Source organism: Carettochelys insculpta, chromosome 4 (genome assembly GCF_033958435.1).
Source record: "Carettochelys insculpta isolate YL-2023 chromosome 4, ASM3395843v1, whole genome shotgun sequence".
NCBI classification, from domain to species: Eukaryota; Metazoa; Chordata; order Testudines; family Carettochelyidae; genus Carettochelys; species Carettochelys insculpta.
Window position 1 is genome coordinate 3,662,215 of NC_134140.1, and position 18,520 is coordinate 3,680,734.

The window sequence follows — 18,520 nt, forward strand, 5'->3', positions numbered from 1 at the left end:
AGAGAACCCTTTTAAACTTGAAATAATTTTGCAGAACCCTTAATAACAGTCTTATATATGGACCTGAAAAAGTAGACCACAACAATGGCAGAGATGCTTAATGACTTCTTTGTTTCGGTCTTCACAGAGAAGTCTGAAGGAATGCCTGACATAGTGAATGCTGGTGGAGAAGGGGTAGAGTTAGTTTTTGAAATAAAAAAAGAACAAGTTAAAAACCATTTGGAAAAATTAGATGTCCATAAGTCACCAGGGCCTGATGAAATGCATCCTAGAATCCTCAAGGAGCGGATAGAAGAGGTAGCTGAGCTGTTAGCTCTCATTTTTGGAAAGTCATGGGAGACAGGAGAGATTCCAGAAGACTGGAAGAGAGCAAATATAGTGCCCATCTACAAAAAGGGGAATAAGAACAACCCAGGAAATTACAGGCCAGTCAGCTTAACTTCTGTGCCAGGAAAGGTAATGGAGCAGGTAGTTAAGGAAGTCATCTGCAAGCACTTGGAAGGTAGTAAAGTGATAGGGAACAGCCAGCATGGTTTTGTAAAAAACAAATCATGTCAAACCAACCTGATAGCTTTTTTTGACACGATAACGAGACTCGTAGATAAGGGAGAAGCAGTGGATGTGGTATACCTAGACTTTAGTAAAGCATTTGATACGGTCTCGCATAATATTCTTATCGACAAACTAGGCAAGTCCAACTTAAATGGGGCTGCAGTAAGGTGGGTGCATAACTGGCTGGCTAATCGTACCCAGAGAGTAGTTGTTAATGGTGCTCAATCCTGCTGGAAAAGCATAACAAGTGGGGTTCCGCAGGGGTCTGTTTTGGGACCAGTTCTGTTCAATATCTTCATTAATGATTTGGATATTGGCATAGAAAGTACGCTTATTAAGTTTGCAGATGATACCAAGCTGGGAGGGGTTATAACTACCTTGGAGGATAGGGTCATAATTCAGAATGATCTAGATAAATTGGAGAAATGGTCTGAAGTAAACAGGATGAAGTTTAATAAAGATAAATGTAAGGTGCTGCACTTAGGAAGGAATAATCTGTTTCACACATACAGAATGGGAAAAGACTGTCTAGGAAAGAGGAAAGCAGAAAGGGATCTAGGGGTTCTAGTAGATCACAAGTTAAATATGAGTCAACAGTGTGAAGCTGTTGCAAAAAAAGCAAACATGATTCTGGGATGCATTAGCAGGTATGTTGTGAACAAGACACGAGAAATCATTCTACTGCTCTACTCTGCGCTGGTTAGGCCTCAGCTGGAATATTGTGTCCAGTTCTGGGCACCCCAGTTCAAGAAAGATGTGGAGAAATTAGAGAAGGTCCAGAGAAGAGCAACTAGAATGATAAAAGGTCTGGAGAACATGACTTATGAAGAAAGGCTGAAAGAATTGGGCTTGTTTAGCTTGGAAAAGAGAAGATTGAGGGGGGACATGATAGCGGTTTTCAGATATCTTAAAGGGTGTCATAAGGAGGAGGGAGAAAACTTGTTCTTTTTGGCCTCTGAGGAGAGAACAAGAGGCAATGGACTTAAGCTGCAGCAAGGGAAGTTTAGGTTGGACATTAGGAAAAAGTTCCTAACTGTCAGGGTGGTCAAGTACTGGAATAAGTTGCCAGGGGAGGTTGTGGAATCTCCCTCGCTGGAGATATTTAAGAACAGATTAGATAGATGTCTATCAGGGATGGTGTAGATAGTGGTCGGTCCTGCCATCGGGGCAGGGGACTGGACTTGATGGCCTCTCGAGGCCCCTTACGGTCCTAGTGCTCTATGATTCTATGAAATAAGTAAGCATAATAATACCAGTAGGTAGTCCGTCATGTCCGACGATGACATCTTGAGCTTGCACAGGCTCATTGGTTGTGGACTCGTATGTGGCTAAGGAGTCCAAGCTATGAACAGCATGGGTGTTCACAGTGGGGGCAAGGGAATTGTCCTTGCTCCGTTGGTGCGGCTGCTGCTGTTGCTTTCTTCCTCTCACAAGCATCAATGAGGCGTGCGTGTCGCTGCTCTTCAAAGTTGTCATATGTGTGTCGTATGAGAGCACACCAACCTGTTTGGTCTTTTGCATGTTTCTCTAGCTGATTTGGTTTTAAACCAGCATGAGCAATGTTGGCCTTCACACAGTCTTTATACCTCTTAAATACTAAACACGGTCATGAGATCAACATTGAGTTTCATTGCACATATTTAAAAACAAAAATCACATTTAATGAAATAGAATGAGTACAGGGATTTATGACGGTGTATAACAGGCCATCACACCACTGACTGCCCGCATCATTGTCCCCACCCTCTGGCTAAGCTGGCATTACACAGGGACACTTATCGCGGCAAGCACAAATGAAAGTTGCTTTTAACAAAATTAATAAATGCTTAAATATTAAACACTGTGATTTTCAAACCATAAAATGTTATTGGAATGGAATTTCCTCATGGAACCCATAATGTCACTTTGCGGAACCCTGGGGCTCCGTGGAACTCCTTTTGGGAAACACGGCTCTAGATAAATTCACGGAGGTTGGGTCCATCAATGGCTGTTCGCCAGGCTGGGTAGGAATGGTGTCCCAGGCCTCTGTTTGTCAGAACCTGGAAATGGATAACGGGGAAGGGATCACTTTCATGATTCCCTGTTCTGTTCACTGCCTCTGGAGCATCTAGCATTGGCCACTGTTGGAAGAAAGGACACTGGGCTAGATGGACCCAGTATGGCTGTTCTTATGGTCTTATGTTAGCAGTCTAATTGAGTCCTACTTGGGCCTGAAGCGATGCTAATGGGTGCAGGTGACGCTGATTTAACAAACTCTAGAACTTGGCACAGTCTCCATTATACTTGTTCAGCTGAGGAGCGTGGGGCTTCTGAATGGTAGGTGTGAGCTGGGGGCTGTGGCCACTGCCCAGGCTGGCAGGGTGGCATTCCCATTGCTTTGTGGCAGCCTGTGTCTGCCAGGCTGCATTCTCACCCCAAAGTGTGCCAACCTCGGTGTGCAGTTTCTGGGATCCTCTGCCTGACTCAACAAGGGGGAGTTTGGCTCCCACAGGGTCATTCCAGGAGGGACTGCCACCTTGTTAGGCCTGCATCCTCCCTACATTTGGTCTTTTTGGGCTGCTCAGAGGTCAAGCTGCCATGATGTGGGAGGTTGACCGAGTGGGTGTAGTAGGAGCTTGTCTGGTAGTTGCAGTAGCAGTTCAGAATAATGGTGCGCATAAGTCCAGGAGTCCGGTACTAGGCTGAATGGTAAAAACATTTCTTCAGCTGATTTGTGGTGTTTCATGGAGATGGGATTGGACTGCCACAGGTGTGCCAACACAAGTGGAGTTGGACAAATGGAAATTTGATCTGAGTTTTAACATTTGGACGATCAGATATCATGGACGCCAGAGCCAGTAGTGACTGAGGCAGAGGTTTTGTTTGGCATCCTCGATCAAATGACCTCCCGAGGTCTCTTCCAACTTCATGATTCTATGAAACGATGCAGGCAGCTGCATGTTTGTGGGAAACCCGTGCCTTCAAATAACTTTTGCTATTTGTCCCAAATAACCTGTTTGGGACAGGTGAAGTGGGAGAGGTAGCTCGGTGTTTTGACTGTTGGCCTGCTAAACCCAGAGTTGTGAATTCAGTCCTTGAGGGGACCATTTAGGGATCTGGGGCAAATAGATTGAAACAAAATCTGTCAGGGATGGTGATAGGTCTTTCTGTGAGTGCAGGGGACTGGACTCAGTGACCTCTGAAGGTTCCTTCCAGTTCTCTGAGATAGATAGGTAGGTGCTTCTTCACCACTGACTTTCTCACATGCTTCCAGGAGGGCATGTCCAATATCATGGCTGAAGGCAAGGAGCACATCACAACCTTTGGATGCTTGGATGCTGGTATGTAGGACTGGATGTTGGGTTTTAGATCAGTGCTGGGAACGCTCCCACCCAAACACCCCAGCTGTTCTAGTCTAGTCATATAGAGCCTTGGGAGGGTTGCTAGTTTATAGACTGGAGTCATGGCTTCAGTCAATCGTGTTTCTTCAACGTATGCACTCAGTTAAGCAAAGGCAATGCTGACAACATCTTCCCTGGGCTGCTTTGCTCAGTTTTCTTCTCTCTGATTTGGCTGTATCCATCAAACCTCTTTCACGTACTTTGCCTCATGGGCCCCTAAGCTCCATGCACTTAGTTTGGAAGCAAGCACTGCAGCTAAGACGTGCACTTGAAAACTCGACTGGCCATGCCCAGGGGAGAAGCATCGTAGTGATGTGCAGCGGGTTTGTGCATTTCTCAACTAAAGCACATTTCCTTTTTTTTGGAGGTCCTTGTGCTGGTCACAGCAACCCAGGTGTTTCCTTGGCAATCTGTGAAGGTGCTCCCCAGATTTTTTTTTAAGCTATTTTTGTCTTCCTTGGCCCTTTTCAATTTGGGCCTGTTAAACTCACCGTAGCAGGATATGTGCCAACAGCCACTGTTCTTCAAAGCCTTTTCAATACCATCGCCATTAGGTGCTCCACATATGTCTATGGATGCGGGAAGTGCATTCAGCTTACGGAAACAATGGATGTTATCTGCTGGAGAAGATAGCCAGAGGCAGGCTCACTCTGTGATTCTGCTGGATTAATCAGCTCCACACCCGTTCTTCCTGGCAGACTGCATCCCTGCCCCAGCCGGCAAATAAATGGGACGCCTCTGGTGGTGGATCAGGCTCTCCAACCAGCACGTACTCTTTAATATGTTTGAAGCACAGTAATAGCCAATAGAAATCTGGTATCTTTCACTTCTGGGTACAGTTCGTATTACTCAATCACTAAGCAGCTGTACGCAACCAAAGCAACATCTGAAAGAAAAACGTGAAATGTGATTAAATTGTGCCAAGACCTCATTGGCGAGTCAATACAAAATGGGTCCTTACACCGATTGTGCCGAGACCTCATTGGCGAGTCAATACAAAATGGGTCCTTACACCAATTGTAAAGTCATGCTGGACCCAAGAATATGTCCCTTGTTATATCTAATTGAAAAACAATGTTATTTGCCAATTATAACGTTGTGAAAATGGCTGCCGCAGTCCATGGGACATGAGTTGGTAATGGCCCCATGTATAAAAATCATTATGAAGTCATGCCCTAAGAGTGGGGCAAACTTCAGGCTTTTAGGATAAACCCCCCAATTTCCTCTTTGTTTGGACAGATTTGATCAGTGACAAGTCATTAATGTCAATGTTGATTGGTACAAGACCCAGGACTGAGCTGCAGTTGGACCCCACTAGCTACACACTCCCAGTTGGACGTCAGACTGCTGATAACTACTCTGAGCATGGCCTTCCACCCACTTGTGCACCTAGTTTATGGTAATTCTATCTAGAACATCTTTCCCTAGTTTGTTCATGAGAAAGCCATGTCAAGAGCTGCACTAAAATCAAGACATTCTTGAACAGGGAAGGATCTAAGCCCATTTGTTAGTGCTGTGCTGATTCAGGGTCTATAGCCCTTACCTGCAAAGGTGTATGTAGGCACCTAATTTCTATTGAAATCGATGGGAGCTCATGGTCTAGTTCGCTTTGAGGAGCTGGGCCTCAGGAGTCTGAGACAGAACTCGGAACTGAAGCCAGCACTCCTGAGGCCTAGGCAGTGCCTTAGCTACAAGACCAACCCTTCTCTCCTAAGCTAGGCTCAGGAAATACTCAGGCAATGCTTTCCTAGGAGTCACTCCTGCACACTGTTTTTGGGGCTGTTGTGTCCTGGTGTCCCGATTTCATGGACGCTGAGCGGAGGCAGAGAGGTACAGAGGCTCGTGCTAATCCAGAGTCAGGTGGCTGTGATCAGACAACTACTCCAACACACTTCCCTACCGCTGCCTCCCATTTGTTGTCTGGCCATTTTAAATTTGCTCATGGCTGGTTTCTTCCCTCACCTCAGCGTTCAGTAGGGTCTAAGACCAGCAGTGTTCTCAGCCTGCCGCTAAGAAGGTCTCCTACCCCATGGGCTCATTATGAAACTCACCCAGGTTATTTAATCTCACGGGATGTTATCGAAGGATGAACTGCCTACATGGACAGAGCTAGAGAGCCCCTTGCTCTGTATAGCCGGGACACTGTTGTCAATGGTCCTAGATCCTGAGGCATGGAACATACTCTCACCTTCTGATCTGGGGTGCGTCTCTGCCAGAAACTCTGCGGGACTTGACACAGGTGAAGCGAAGGCTTACTCTGAACAGAACCCTTGAAATGCAGGCGGAAGGGAGCCCATCAGCAAACAGATCCAAGCCAGCTGACTCATGGATTGTCTCCTCTGCCCAGTGTAACAGTGCCATGTGCTTGCAGCCTTCGCTCCATCGTCATCAGGCACTCCAAGAGCAAACGCCAGTCCATAGGTCTAAACTAGGAGCGTTCTACTCTAGCAATCTGACCTGGAACAATTCCTGCCATCCATGGCTTTCCCAGTTTGAACCTACACCCTCATTTAAGTCCAAGGGAGCCTTAGTTGATTTAAATTAAGGCAATCCTAAGCTCACAACTCAGCTGAGCCTAAGGAAGTATTTCACCCATTGCACAGAGAAGAGTATGGAGAAGTCTCCAGAGGGGCAGACCACCTCCAGACCTAGGGGTGGATTTAAGCACATGCTTCACCAACTCAACTCCGTTCAATTCAGGTTATTCAACTCCAGCATCAAGTCATTACTACTGTGTGGAGCAGAACAACAAAGATGACACGTAAAAAATCCAGACTTTTATATCAATAGTAGTAGGCATCCTTCAGTCTGCATAGACTATGGATCGCGCCCTTTAAAGTTTCAATTGAGGACTTCATTTACAGCGTCTGTTGTGACTATAAAGACCCACACGAGAGTGACAGTCCTTGCTGCATCTCTTGCAGATGTAGTGGGTGTCTGGCAAGTCCTTATTGTGCTTTCTGTGCGCTCGCTTCTCCTCTGCTACCTGTCTGATCTCCAACTCGCCCTTCTGAAGGCCCTTGTGTAACCCCTGCCTCCATCTGCTGCGGTCATCTGCTAGATCTTCCCAGTTGTCCAGCTCAATGTCTACCTCTCTCAGGTCTCTCTTGCAGACATCTTTGTAACGCAACTGGGGGCATCCGGGAGGTCTTTTGCCAGAGGCTAGCTCACCAGACAGGATGTCTTTTGGAATCCTTCCATCATTCATCCAACTGCATCCGTAAAATCCTCTGGCTCCACTGGCTATATACCATCAACAACCAAGACCTGTGGCAGCTGACGCAACAACTTCCTGCCAAAGAAGACAACAAGAAGAGAAGATGGTGATGGATTGGACATACCCTTAGAAAACCAACCACCAACATCACAAGGCAAGGCTTAAATTGGACTCCCCAAGGAAAAGGAAAAAGAGGACACCCAAGAAACAGCCGGTGTAGAGACCTGAAGGCAGATGCTAAAAAGATGAGATATCCCTGGTCAGAACTGGAAAAGGTCACCCAGGACAGGGGATGCTTGGTGAATGGTCATCGATAGCCTATGCTCCAAGATGTAGGAGTGGAAGAGGCTCACTACTATTTTGCCAAGTCAGGGGCTAAATGACTTTTTCCAAAATCACAAAGCAAGTCTGTGATAGATCTGGGAATAATACAAAACTCCTCTGATGCCTAACCTCAGGACTCGCTCGCAAGAATGCAAACGGCACATATTTTGGCAATATTTAAAAAAAAAGAAAACCCCATTTGCACTTTCATTCCCTGTTGTTTTGTGCCTCCATTGCCTTTTTCATGATTTTTTTTTGCCATATTCCACATTTTCCCACGGAAATGTACAAAACAGCCCAGTGTTGTGGGCTTTGCGACGGAAATGTTGGGCTTTGGCACAAGATTGGAAATTAGCTTTTTTCAGTTGACGATGAAACCATTTCCACATGAAAAACATCCTGGTTTTGAGTGCAGACCTGCAAGGTTTTGTGGCTTGTCTCTGAGACTGGTTAGGTTTTGCAAAAATGGGAACGAAATATTGGAAGTTTGAGGTTCCTGGATGAAATAGGATTGTTCTACGTAGCCATACTGGCAGATCACTTGACAGCCTGAACTAGCTTGTAACTGACTTTGCGTATATTTGCCACCATAATCTTTAACAATACCTTTGCACCTAAGGACTGGTACGGTGATGTTCCCTGGAGTTTTCTTTCCTGCTATATAACCGCTACCTAGTTTGTCATACGGGGCATTTTTAATTAGCAGGCTAGAGCATATTAAATCCAGAGGCTGGAAGCTGAGGTTAGAAAAGATTTAATGAGAAATAAAAAGCTATTTTTTAACAGCAAGTGTACTTAAGCACTTGAAAAATTTACCAAGAGCTGTGGTAAATCCATCATCCCTAGAAGTCTCTAAATTGAGATCGGATGTCTTTCTAAAAGATACGGTCTAGCTCCACCACCCATTGTTGGGGTCAGTACCGTTCACTTGTGTCCCAAGCCAGTGCACTCTGAAGTCAATGGAAAGCCACCCAGCCTTTTGACTTAAATGTGTGTTCCGTTTGAACTTGACTTAATAAGGATGAGCATTCACGTCCCCTGCATATGCTTCTGGATAGCACTCTCTAGCTTTTGGGGCGCAGGAGGTCAGACTAGAGGCTCATTGCAGTCCCATCTGACCTGCTGCATCTATAAAACATAGGGAATGCCCCGTAAAATTATCTGCCTGATATTAGTAACCACCAAAATGCAAACATGTAGTGCTACTCCCAGCTGGGTCCTGCTGCTTTTCACACAGATGTTTACTCTTTCAAGCTTTGCTTCCATTGCCATTCATTCTAATTACCTCTCACTTTCTGCACTGATTGATATGCCAACTTGGCCTTCAGCTCTTTGTTCAGAGAAATTCATAGCAGGACAGGAAACCGGCTATCCTCCCAAATAGAACCAGTCAAAGTCTCCTATTCTGGAGGACAGACTTGGAAAGACAAATGGTGGGTAATTAATGAGAAAGTTCTATTCCACTGGAGGCGTTTCTAATGACTTTGGGTAAGCTGTCCCAGTTTTGCTTGCCTGATTTATGGCATTATTAGCAACGCTCAATTGGCAAACAGCCTCCTAATCCGCCATGGATTGTCATTTATCATGATGCCAAGGGTCAGGCTTTCCTTGCGCTTTTCAGAACAGCTTGCTTGTAACTTGTTTTTAGTGTTTGTGTCCAGAGTTGTATTTTAAAGCAACAGAGTGACTCCTTGCAGAGCAGGAGCCTTGGAAGCAAGACACAAAAAGAAATTATTCTGCTCTATTCTGCACCAGTAAGGTCTCATCTGGAGTATTGTGTCCAGTTCTGGGTGCCACATTTCACGAAAGGCAAGGGGAAGTTGGAGAAAATTCAGAGAGGAGCAGCAAAAAATGATGAACGATCTAGAAAACATGACCTCTGAGGGAAGATTGAAAGCACTGGCTTTGTTTTAAAGACCGTGAGGGGTCAGGAAAACAGTTTTCAAGTACATAAAAGTTTGCTAGAAGGATGAGAGTGAAAAATTGCTCTTGTTAACTTCTGAAGATAGGACAAGAAGCAAGGGGCTTAAATTGCAGGAAGAGTGTTTAGGTTGGACATTAGGAAAAACTTCCTGTCATGGTAGATATGCCCTGGAAAAGATTGACCAGGGAGCATGTGGAATCTCCATCACTGAAGGTTTTTAAGAACATATTAGACAAACATCTATTAGGGATGGTGCCTTGAATGCGAAGGACTGGACTAGATGACCCCTCGAGGTTTCTTCCTGTCTTATAATTCTATGATTCTAAGATAGAACATCCTGTACCAATTACATTCAGTTTGTTTGGAAGAAACTTCCAATCTGGCTGTGTGTGTGAATCAAAGCTAGTTTAAATCTAGCTCTTTCCAGACGGTGTAAACAAGCCTATTAACGTATCACTATTCTAGTCCTGATAGTCAGTCTTTTACCAGCATGTTAGTATCATCTTTTTAAAGGGGGAACAGTTTACCTTCAGTAGAATGCAACATGCCCCGGGTTTATTTTGTACATAGTGTCCCAGGATGCTTTGCAGTATGAAAAATTGCAAGCATTTACAGAGCGCGGTCAAAATCGCAGACGCCAGTATTGGGACGATATCATAAGCAGGTTGTGTGCTGAGGTCAATATAGGGTGACCGCATTGCCTGATGGCAAATATGGGACCCTGGCCTCTGGGGCTGGGGGTGGGGCTGCTGTCCCATGTCAGGGCTCTTTGGCCATGGGGGCTGCTGCTCCAAGGTGAGGCACCAGGGAAGGGGACTGTGCTGCCTTCAATGGGGAGAAACCAGAGATGAGGGTGAATGGAGGTTGGAGGGAGGGGTCCAGAACCCCCTGATGGTGGGATGTTCCAAAGCTTCCCAGCAGGCGGACCAGGGAATGAAGCAGGAGCTGCCTCCCTGAGAGGTGGGAAGCTGGGGAATGAGGCAGCTGATCCGTGGAGGGGCTCTCCGGCAGCCAGAGCTGCCTTCACTAAGTGTAGAGCACCAGGGAACAAGCCCCGTTGTGGAGTTCGCCGGCAGTGGGGGCTGCCACCATGGGGTGCCAGGAAATGGGGCAGCTGCCCCACAGAGGAGCTTGCCTGCAGCAGGAGCTGCTGCCACGAGGTGCAGAAATCCAGGGAACAGGGCAGCCCCCCAGTGGAGGAGCTCCCTGGCAGAAGCTGCCACCTGAAGACACAGGGTGGCAGGGGACAGGAGCCCTGCAATATATGGGACAATTTGCGTATTTTCCTTAAAAAGTTGGGATGCCTGTGAGACAGCTTAAATGATGGACCGTCCTGGCACCAACGGTCACCCAAGGTCAATACTGCGTTGAGAGGAAGCTGAGAGAGGAGACGCTTCCAGCGGAGGTCAGAGCCATAGAGAGAATCTGTCCGAGATGGCAGGATCTGCAGATGAGGCTGCTCTTGCCCTCCCCCTGCTCGTGAGCCTGGATGAGGGCACAGAGAGGGTGCGGGTGCTGAGGGGCCAGTGGGAATAGAAAGAGACCGAGCGATCGGAGCAAACCAATGGAGGGTTTACAAACCTTCCTCTCTCAAGGAGAGCAGCTGGCGGGGCTTTGGGAGGCTGAGGCTGGGAGGAGCCAGGCCACAGCACGCTGTACAGGCTGGTGTGGGAAGAGGGGCAATTTCAGATATCTTCAAAATAAGATGGAAGTCGCAATCAGAAGGGAAGGGTCACTGTGATGGTTAAAAAAAGCAGTCAAGTAGCACTTTAAAGACTAGCAAAATGGTTTATTAGGTGAGCTTTCGTGGGACAGACCCACTTCTTCGGACCAGAGCCAGACCAGAACAGACTCAATATTTAAGTGACTCTGTGCTGAATGGACTCAGAACTATCCATCTCTGTGTCATAGGCCCTGTACTGCTGCTAATCAGAGGTGAGTCCCTCACATGTAACAGCCCTGCCTTTTAGGAGCTTGAGGATATGAGTTCTATTCCAGTTCCTTCCATAGAGTTGGGAATGTGCAGAAATGTGAAGGAGGAACATTTTAACGCATTTCAGAGGGGCAGTCATGTTAGTCTGTATCCGCAAAAACAAGGAGAAGTCCTGTGGCACCTTATAGATGAACAGTTTATGTGAGCATAAGCTTTCGTGGGCAAAGACCCATATTGTTAGGTGCAACTCTGCCCATGAAAGCTTACGCTCCAATAAACATGGTCATCTATAAGGTGCCACAGGACTTCTCGTTCTTTTAACTTGTATGTGCCATTATTTTGTATCTACTTTTATGTCCATTCTTTTTTGACTCTGTCATTCCCTTCTCCTCCTTAGAACTACGCTGCCATGAAGCTGGTCAAACCTTTCAACTGAACCTGCCCCACCAAGCACCAGAGAGTCTAGTACATCCTGGGATACTGCACAGCACCCCACCACGTCAGAGACTGGTCCACATGGGCCTGTGCCGCCGGACAGAAAAGGAGCAACACACACACTCTCGGATGCTAGACAGTGTCCAAAAAGCAGCTCTAACTTTGCAGTGGTGGCATGTACGCAGCAGCGTTTCAGAAGCCGTGCAAATATTTGTTCTTTGACCCTTGTTTCCTGTGCTGCAGTCTGTAAAGCTTGAATCTCAATGCACAGCTGGGACAGGGCCTTGTTTAGGATGGCTTGGTTAGACTTTGCAAAGCTTTGCTGGGGCAGCGTAGGTCAGGGCAAGCTAACTTTTCACATAAGGGCTAACTTTTCCTCCCTGCAATTAGCAAGGTCCCCCCAACCTGTCTAATGTCACCCAAACTGACGGAAATTCCAGTTATGTTCATATGAAAAGAAAAAGCAAAACCTTTGGGCACATGTAGGAAAATAAGTCTGTTGAATGTAAAAACTTTATTAATCAGTATATAAATGGGAATATGCATATATAAAACCAGGAACATATTGCAACATTTTTAATGAGATGGATGAGCCTGAGACCCAACAGCGAATTATGCTGCGCCCCCCTTATGAAATTTAACTGCCCCCCACTTTGCCCACCCTTGCTGTAGATGACTGACTCTGTAGTCCTTCACAGCGGGAATGTGAGCGAATGGTCAGCCCAGAGGCTTACAAGCCAAGCACACTTGAGTTCCAAGTCATGCCTTTCTCGGTGGCCTTGCAGAAATCTCTCTGCCTTCCCCCCCCACCCCCCGGTGCAATGTCGATGATTTAGTGTACAAGTGAAGCGTGCTAAAGAGGAAAAGCGCTGCATAGCTCAGGAGAGTTATAACGCACCTCTTGCTCCCATTGTGGTCAGCGATGTGCTCTTCACCTCTGTAGGCCTGCAGGATCAGATTGTGATGGGGATCGGAAATAGAATCCAGAACAACCGAATGCAAGGCAAGATTTGGTTGTAATTACCAGAGCCAAAATTTCCTTGTCCTTCGATGGGGATTTTGCATGTAGCAGGGCTATAAAGATTTCATTCTATAGCGCTCTTCATTTTCTTGCGCATTCTCTCCAAAACAGCTCCCCTCCTCAGCCTAGTGTATCGTTTCAAACATGCTGATGGAAACCATCCCTGCATCCTGCAGAAGCAAACACGTGCCAGACAATGTACTATTAGGGTCCCATTCCTTCCCTTCCCCCAAGAAACGGGCATGTGTCACTCCAAACGCAATGTTAAATTGGCTTTTGGCAGCAAGTATGATATGTACATTGCAATCAGTTTCCTGCCTCTCAGCTTCTAACTCAGGATTTGGGGATAAAGGGCAATCATTTCGAAAAACGCCCAGGCTGCGCCTGCACTACAGCGATCCTTCAAAAGAAGTTCTCCCAGAAGATCTCTTTCGAAAACACGTCTTTCAAAAGATCGTGTCCACACACAAAAACACAGATAGAAAGAGAGCGTCCGCACAGTCCCCACTCAGGCCAGGGATCAAAAAATCCAGCACCCTGAGGACGGCGCTTTAGAAAAAGGGCCCACAGAGTGTCTACACACGCTTTTTCCAAAGGACTCTCAGAAAAAAGGCTCTCTTCCTCCTGTGGGGGAGGAACAGGGCCTCCAGAAGAAGTGCCGCGTTCATTTGAATTCCTTCTGAAAGAACACATTTGGTGCATAGACGCTCTGCGGGATCTTTCGAAAGAGCCCTGGCTGGTCCAAAAGAACTTGCTCGTGTAGACCCGACCACGCTGTTAACCTGCGGGATTCACTGCCACATTATATTGTTAAGGCAAATAGCCTGATCTATTTTCTTTTCTCTCTTCTTTAAAGGACTGGATGCAAAATTCTGTGGTTCCTGCTCCGTCCAAACTACTTTTGGATTAAGTGGTAGTTATGCCTAAGTAAGGATCATAGTATTTGAACCTGCATATTTTACTCTAATGTGCATTTCCTCTCATTGCCCATCCTCATGCTTCAGGGCGTAAGTTGATCACTGTCTGGGATCAGGAACGAATTTCCCTCATGGTGTAGCTGGGTGCTTTAAATGGGGTTTATGTATGTTTTCTTCTGAAGCTTTTAGCCTTGGCCACTCTTGGAGGCAGTCACAAAACTAGCTGGACTTGCATTCAGGTTGTCCTGTGTCCTGGTAAGAGAGCACCTTCCAGCATAAGGACATGAAAGGTGAAGATGGATGTCTCCTTCTGATAGGGTTATTCCACTGTTCCTATTGTCCCTGGGATCCATCCTAGCCCATCTGAAATAAATGGAAGTTTTCTGTTGACTCCAGGGGGATGAGAATTTGTTTCGGGAGGAGAGTTTCTCTCTCTACCTGACTTCTATGTGTTATGCAAGTTGACCAGTGACAGCGAGCAACGAAAGGCTTCAGAGGGATGGCTGCATTAGTCTGTTTCTGCAAAAATAACAAGGAGCCCGGTGGCACCTTAAAGACAAACAGTTTTATTTGGGGAGCAGCTTTGGTGAGTTCCGGCTCATTTCATCAGATGCTTTCGCCTCATGCATCTAACCAAGTGAATTGCATCTCATGAAAAGCTTATCCCCTGAGGTGCCACCCGACTCCTTGCTTCATCAATGAAAGGTGCCCCTTAGTGAACGTAAAGGCTCCTAGTGGCTGATTCTTCAGGGTACTGCGGACTGTGATTTCCACCCAGCAAGGTGCTAAGCCTGAGTTTAAAAGGAAACTCCCAAGAAGGGCCTATTTAAAGGTGTTGCAGGATTGAGATTAGAAGAAACAAGCCCTAAATCCCTTATACATGATTTATTGTTGTGACGGTGCCCCAAACATGCCAGTCCCTTTGCAACCATGAGGGCAATCAGCCCCTGCCCTGGAGAACATACCGATCTGAAAAGACATCAACAGGGCTGGCTTAGGCCAAGGATCTGGCTGGGCCAGTCTCTTGTCTCCAGAAGTGGTGAGCCCCAACTGTGTCGAAAAGGGGGCAAATAACCCAGGCAAAGTCAGTGATGGACTCACCTGCTGCTGGAGAAGTTTCTTCCTCACTCTCAGACCGGCCACATTGGGTCAGACCAAAGATCCATCTAGCCCAGTAGCCTGTCCTCCAACAGTGGCCACTTCCAGGTGCAGTTATATTATTGCTATTCCACTCCCCTCAAAACCTCCTGCCAGGTGCCCTGGGTCAGAAAAGGCAGCCAGATTGGTTAGCAGTCATCAGATTTGGTTAAAGTTGGGTCAACCCACCCTCCAGCCTTCCCCCCTTAAAAAGAGTAGGCTCTGAACGTGAAGCTGTACTGACAAACTCCGGTGAGATTTGCACCTGGGATTTCATGTCCTGCCCACATCGGCGCTGGCCCTGCATGCTTCACAAATGCCCCTGTGACTAGATGGGTGTCTCACTTATTCCTACCTCCATCCCCAGCCCCCGCCCATGTTCGACATGCTGCGCCATCTGCTCTCCTTACTCTGCACTGATGGCAAAGAGGCACCATCAAGGCTAAAACTGGGAATCGGGCACAAAAATGCCACCTCCCGTTTCTGCGTACATCTGCTGGCAGCGTCCATGAAATTCCTTATCCCAGCAGACAGCTATCTAACCTCCAGCCCACTCAGGGACAAGCCTCAGTGCCAACAATCCAGTGTAGATAAACCACCCTCCCCTAACGAGCCCATGCATGCTGCCAGGTGCTTATTAACGACCCTCAACCAAGAGCCTTTCTGTGTACCTAGCCCATGGATTTAATTGGGCGAAACGGGGCCTTTATTAGTGAATAGTTGCATGGGTTAGCCTGTTGGTTGATGCAGGTTGAAAGGGAGGAGGTCGGAATTTGTGTGTATCTCCTGTTATGCCTTAGACACCCTGTTGCAGATGTCAGTGTGGTTACAAATGAAATGCTATGAAACCTTCCGGTTCCCAGGGTGTTTTATTGTCCAATGTGCATTCCCTGAGTGGTGTCATTTCCTTCCAGCCCCTTCGCCGCCCCAACATACACACACACAAAATGCATCTGATATCTAAAAATGAAGCTGCTGGAGAAATGTCTTTGATGCCCCAGCTGCTCACCACTGTGAGGCTACCTGGAAGGCTACTGATGTGTGTCAAGTGCATGGGGACAGTGTGTGTGTAACTCACACACCTACTAGCTGTGGTTCACTATCCAGTGTAGTGGCATTGAGAGCACTTACACACAGAGACAGAATGAGTCTCTTCTACAGACTCAACTGAGAGGCAGCTGGCTTTTAGCTCAAGCAGTAGAGGCTTCTGTCCTACACTCCAGAGGTCCCAGGTTTGGTTCTGCCTGGTGATGTTACACACAGAGAGGGAGAGGTGGCAGTGGTCTGGTACAACCCCTCGTGATGCTCAGCAGCAGAGGTGTGGCTGGGGAGGAGACCAGGAGAGTGGATCTAGGACAACCTTATGCTGGAGAGGCACCTTGAGAAGTCATCAGGTCCAATCCCCTGCTCTCACAGTGGAAGACACCTTCCGTGAAAGATCTATCGTATCCAACCTGGCCCTAGATACATGAGAGCTGTTACCAGGGAGCAAGTTTGACACCCCAACAAGAATGGAACTTGCAAGACCTGGCTTAGGAGACCAGTGCGCTACCCCTCAGTCTTAAATAAGTGTCCTGCTCCACTCAGCCCCCAGCTGCAATGTTGTGCCACAGAGCCCTAGAACTGGAAGGGGCCTTTGGGCACTCATCAAGTCCCCTGTCCTCACAGCAGGACAGGCATCATCACTGAAAGTGTGTGATGGACATGACACAGCTGAGGCTTGAATCCACGTTCCCCAGGTCCTGAGGCTCATACCTTTCCATTAGGCCACATCTTCTTGGTGGTCACTTGATAACAAATAGGACATCTTCATGTTGCCCTCCCATTTGTGAGTCTGTTGATGGCTGACCAGCCCAATTCTGGAGCTGCAGGTCTTATTACAGAAAGGGCAGGCGTTGGTAGCTGCTGGAGGGGTCAGGGCAGTTTTTGACACTCTTTTCTTCTCCGCCTCTCCTCATCAGCACTGTTGTAGAACCTCTCAAATTGCACCACCCCCAACGGATTTACCTTTCGCCACTGGGGGGCGGTCTTGGGCACGATTTTCTCCCAAGTGTGGACACCGACGCTGCACTTTTTCGTGTGCGCCTTCAGCATGTCCTGACATCACTTCCGCTGGCTCCCAACACTCCTCTGTCCTTTCTCCAACTCGGAGAACAGAATCTGTTTTGGGAGGCTCTGATCAGACATCTGAACCATGTGGCCAGTCCAGCGAAGTTGTTGCTCAATGATCATGGCTTCAGTGCTGGTCGTGTTTGACTCTTCCAGGATGTTAGCGTTCCTGTTCCTATCCTCCCACGAGGTACTTAGGAGTCTCCTGAGGCAGCATTGATGAGATTGTTCAAATGACACTTGTATGTTGTCCAGGTTTCACGTGCGTACAGTAGCATTGGAATGACCACTGAGCAGTATATGAGGAGCTTGGTCTTGGTACGAATGTCCCTGTTCTCGAAAACCCTTGGTCTCAGGCGGGCGAAAGCAGAGCTTGCACAGATCAGCTGATGCTGGATTTCTGCATTAATGTCGACTTTAGCAGAAAGATGACTTCCAAGGTGTGGGAAGTGCTCCACATTTTTCAGCAGTTCTCCATTGACTTCAATAGAAGGTACATGAGATTGTCCCATTGTCGAGGGTTGGTGGAGCACCTTGGTCTTTTTGATGTTCAGTGTAAGGCCGAGATTCTTGTGTGCCTCAGCAAAGGCACTTCAGATGAGCTGAAGGGCTGTGGGAGGAAGAACAGCAACCTTACTGTCATCTGCATCCTGGAGCTCCAAGATCAGGCTTGTGGAGGTTTTGCTGTTAGCCTACACTCTCCTGAGATTGAAAAGCTTCTTGTTCATTCTATAGACAATCTTCACACAACCTGAGAGCTTGCCATTAATGAGGTGAAGGGTCATGGTGATGAAGATGCAGAACAGTGATGGGGTAATGACACAGCCTTATCTGACTCCCATTTTGACCTTAAAGGGTTTGCTTTGGGATCTGTTGTTGCTCAGTGTTGTGGAGGTCATGTTGTGGGGCAGCTGATCTTTGAGAGGATGGTCCACTGGGCGCTACAATTGTCTGAGTCAAATGCTTTGGCTAGGTCCATGAAATTCATGTGTAAGGCTCGATTTTTGTTCACGACATTTTTCGGGCAGTGAAGATCATGTCCACTCTTCCTCAGAATGGTCAGAAGCCACACTGGGATTCTGGGGGGATTTCTTCTGAGAGTGGCAGGAGCCGGTGTGCAAGGATTCAAGCTAAGATTTTCCCTACTGTTGCCTTGAGAGGAATGCCACCATAGTTTCCGCAGTCTGACTTCTCGCCCATCTCGAAGAGACTGACGATCAGTGCGTCTCTGAAATCTTGCGGCATCTGCTCCCTATCCCAGATCTTGAGAATCAGGAGATGGAGCTGTGGCCCACCTTCTTTGAAGACTTTCTCAGGAATTCCAGCTAGTCCGGTTGCCTCGTTGCACTTCATTGCTTTGATGGCAGCTTGGTCCTCATTCAGGGTAGGAAGTGTTGTAAGATCATCTGTAGGCAGCTGCTGAGGGATTTAGTCAAGGGATTCTAGGACCAGGCTGGAGGGGCGGTTCAAGAGCTCATTGTAGTGCTCCCTCCAGTGAGAAGCTATGGCTTCATTGGCTTTCAAGTGCTGGGCCGCTAGGTCAGCCCCCACTGATGATGTGAAGCCAGGCA

At 47.3% G+C, this 18,520-nt stretch overlaps 1 protein-coding gene across 7 annotated transcripts in view; it reads left to right on the forward strand.

Annotated features, from left to right (window-relative positions):
• DYSF (dysferlin) overlaps window positions 1–15,692 on the forward strand; it is a 304,879-nt gene extending 289,187 nt beyond the window's left edge. For all 7 annotated transcript variants that reach the window (XM_074992197.1, XM_074992191.1, XM_074992196.1 and 4 more), the window contains one exon: window positions 11,728–15,692. In XM_074992197.1, coding sequence (XP_074848298.1) covers window positions 11,728–11,766 — 39 coding nt within the window. In that variant the 3' untranslated portion in view covers window positions 11,767–15,692. The remainder of the gene's footprint in view (window positions 1–11,727) is intronic.
• The last annotated feature ends 2,828 nt before the right edge of the window (window positions 15,693–18,520 follow it).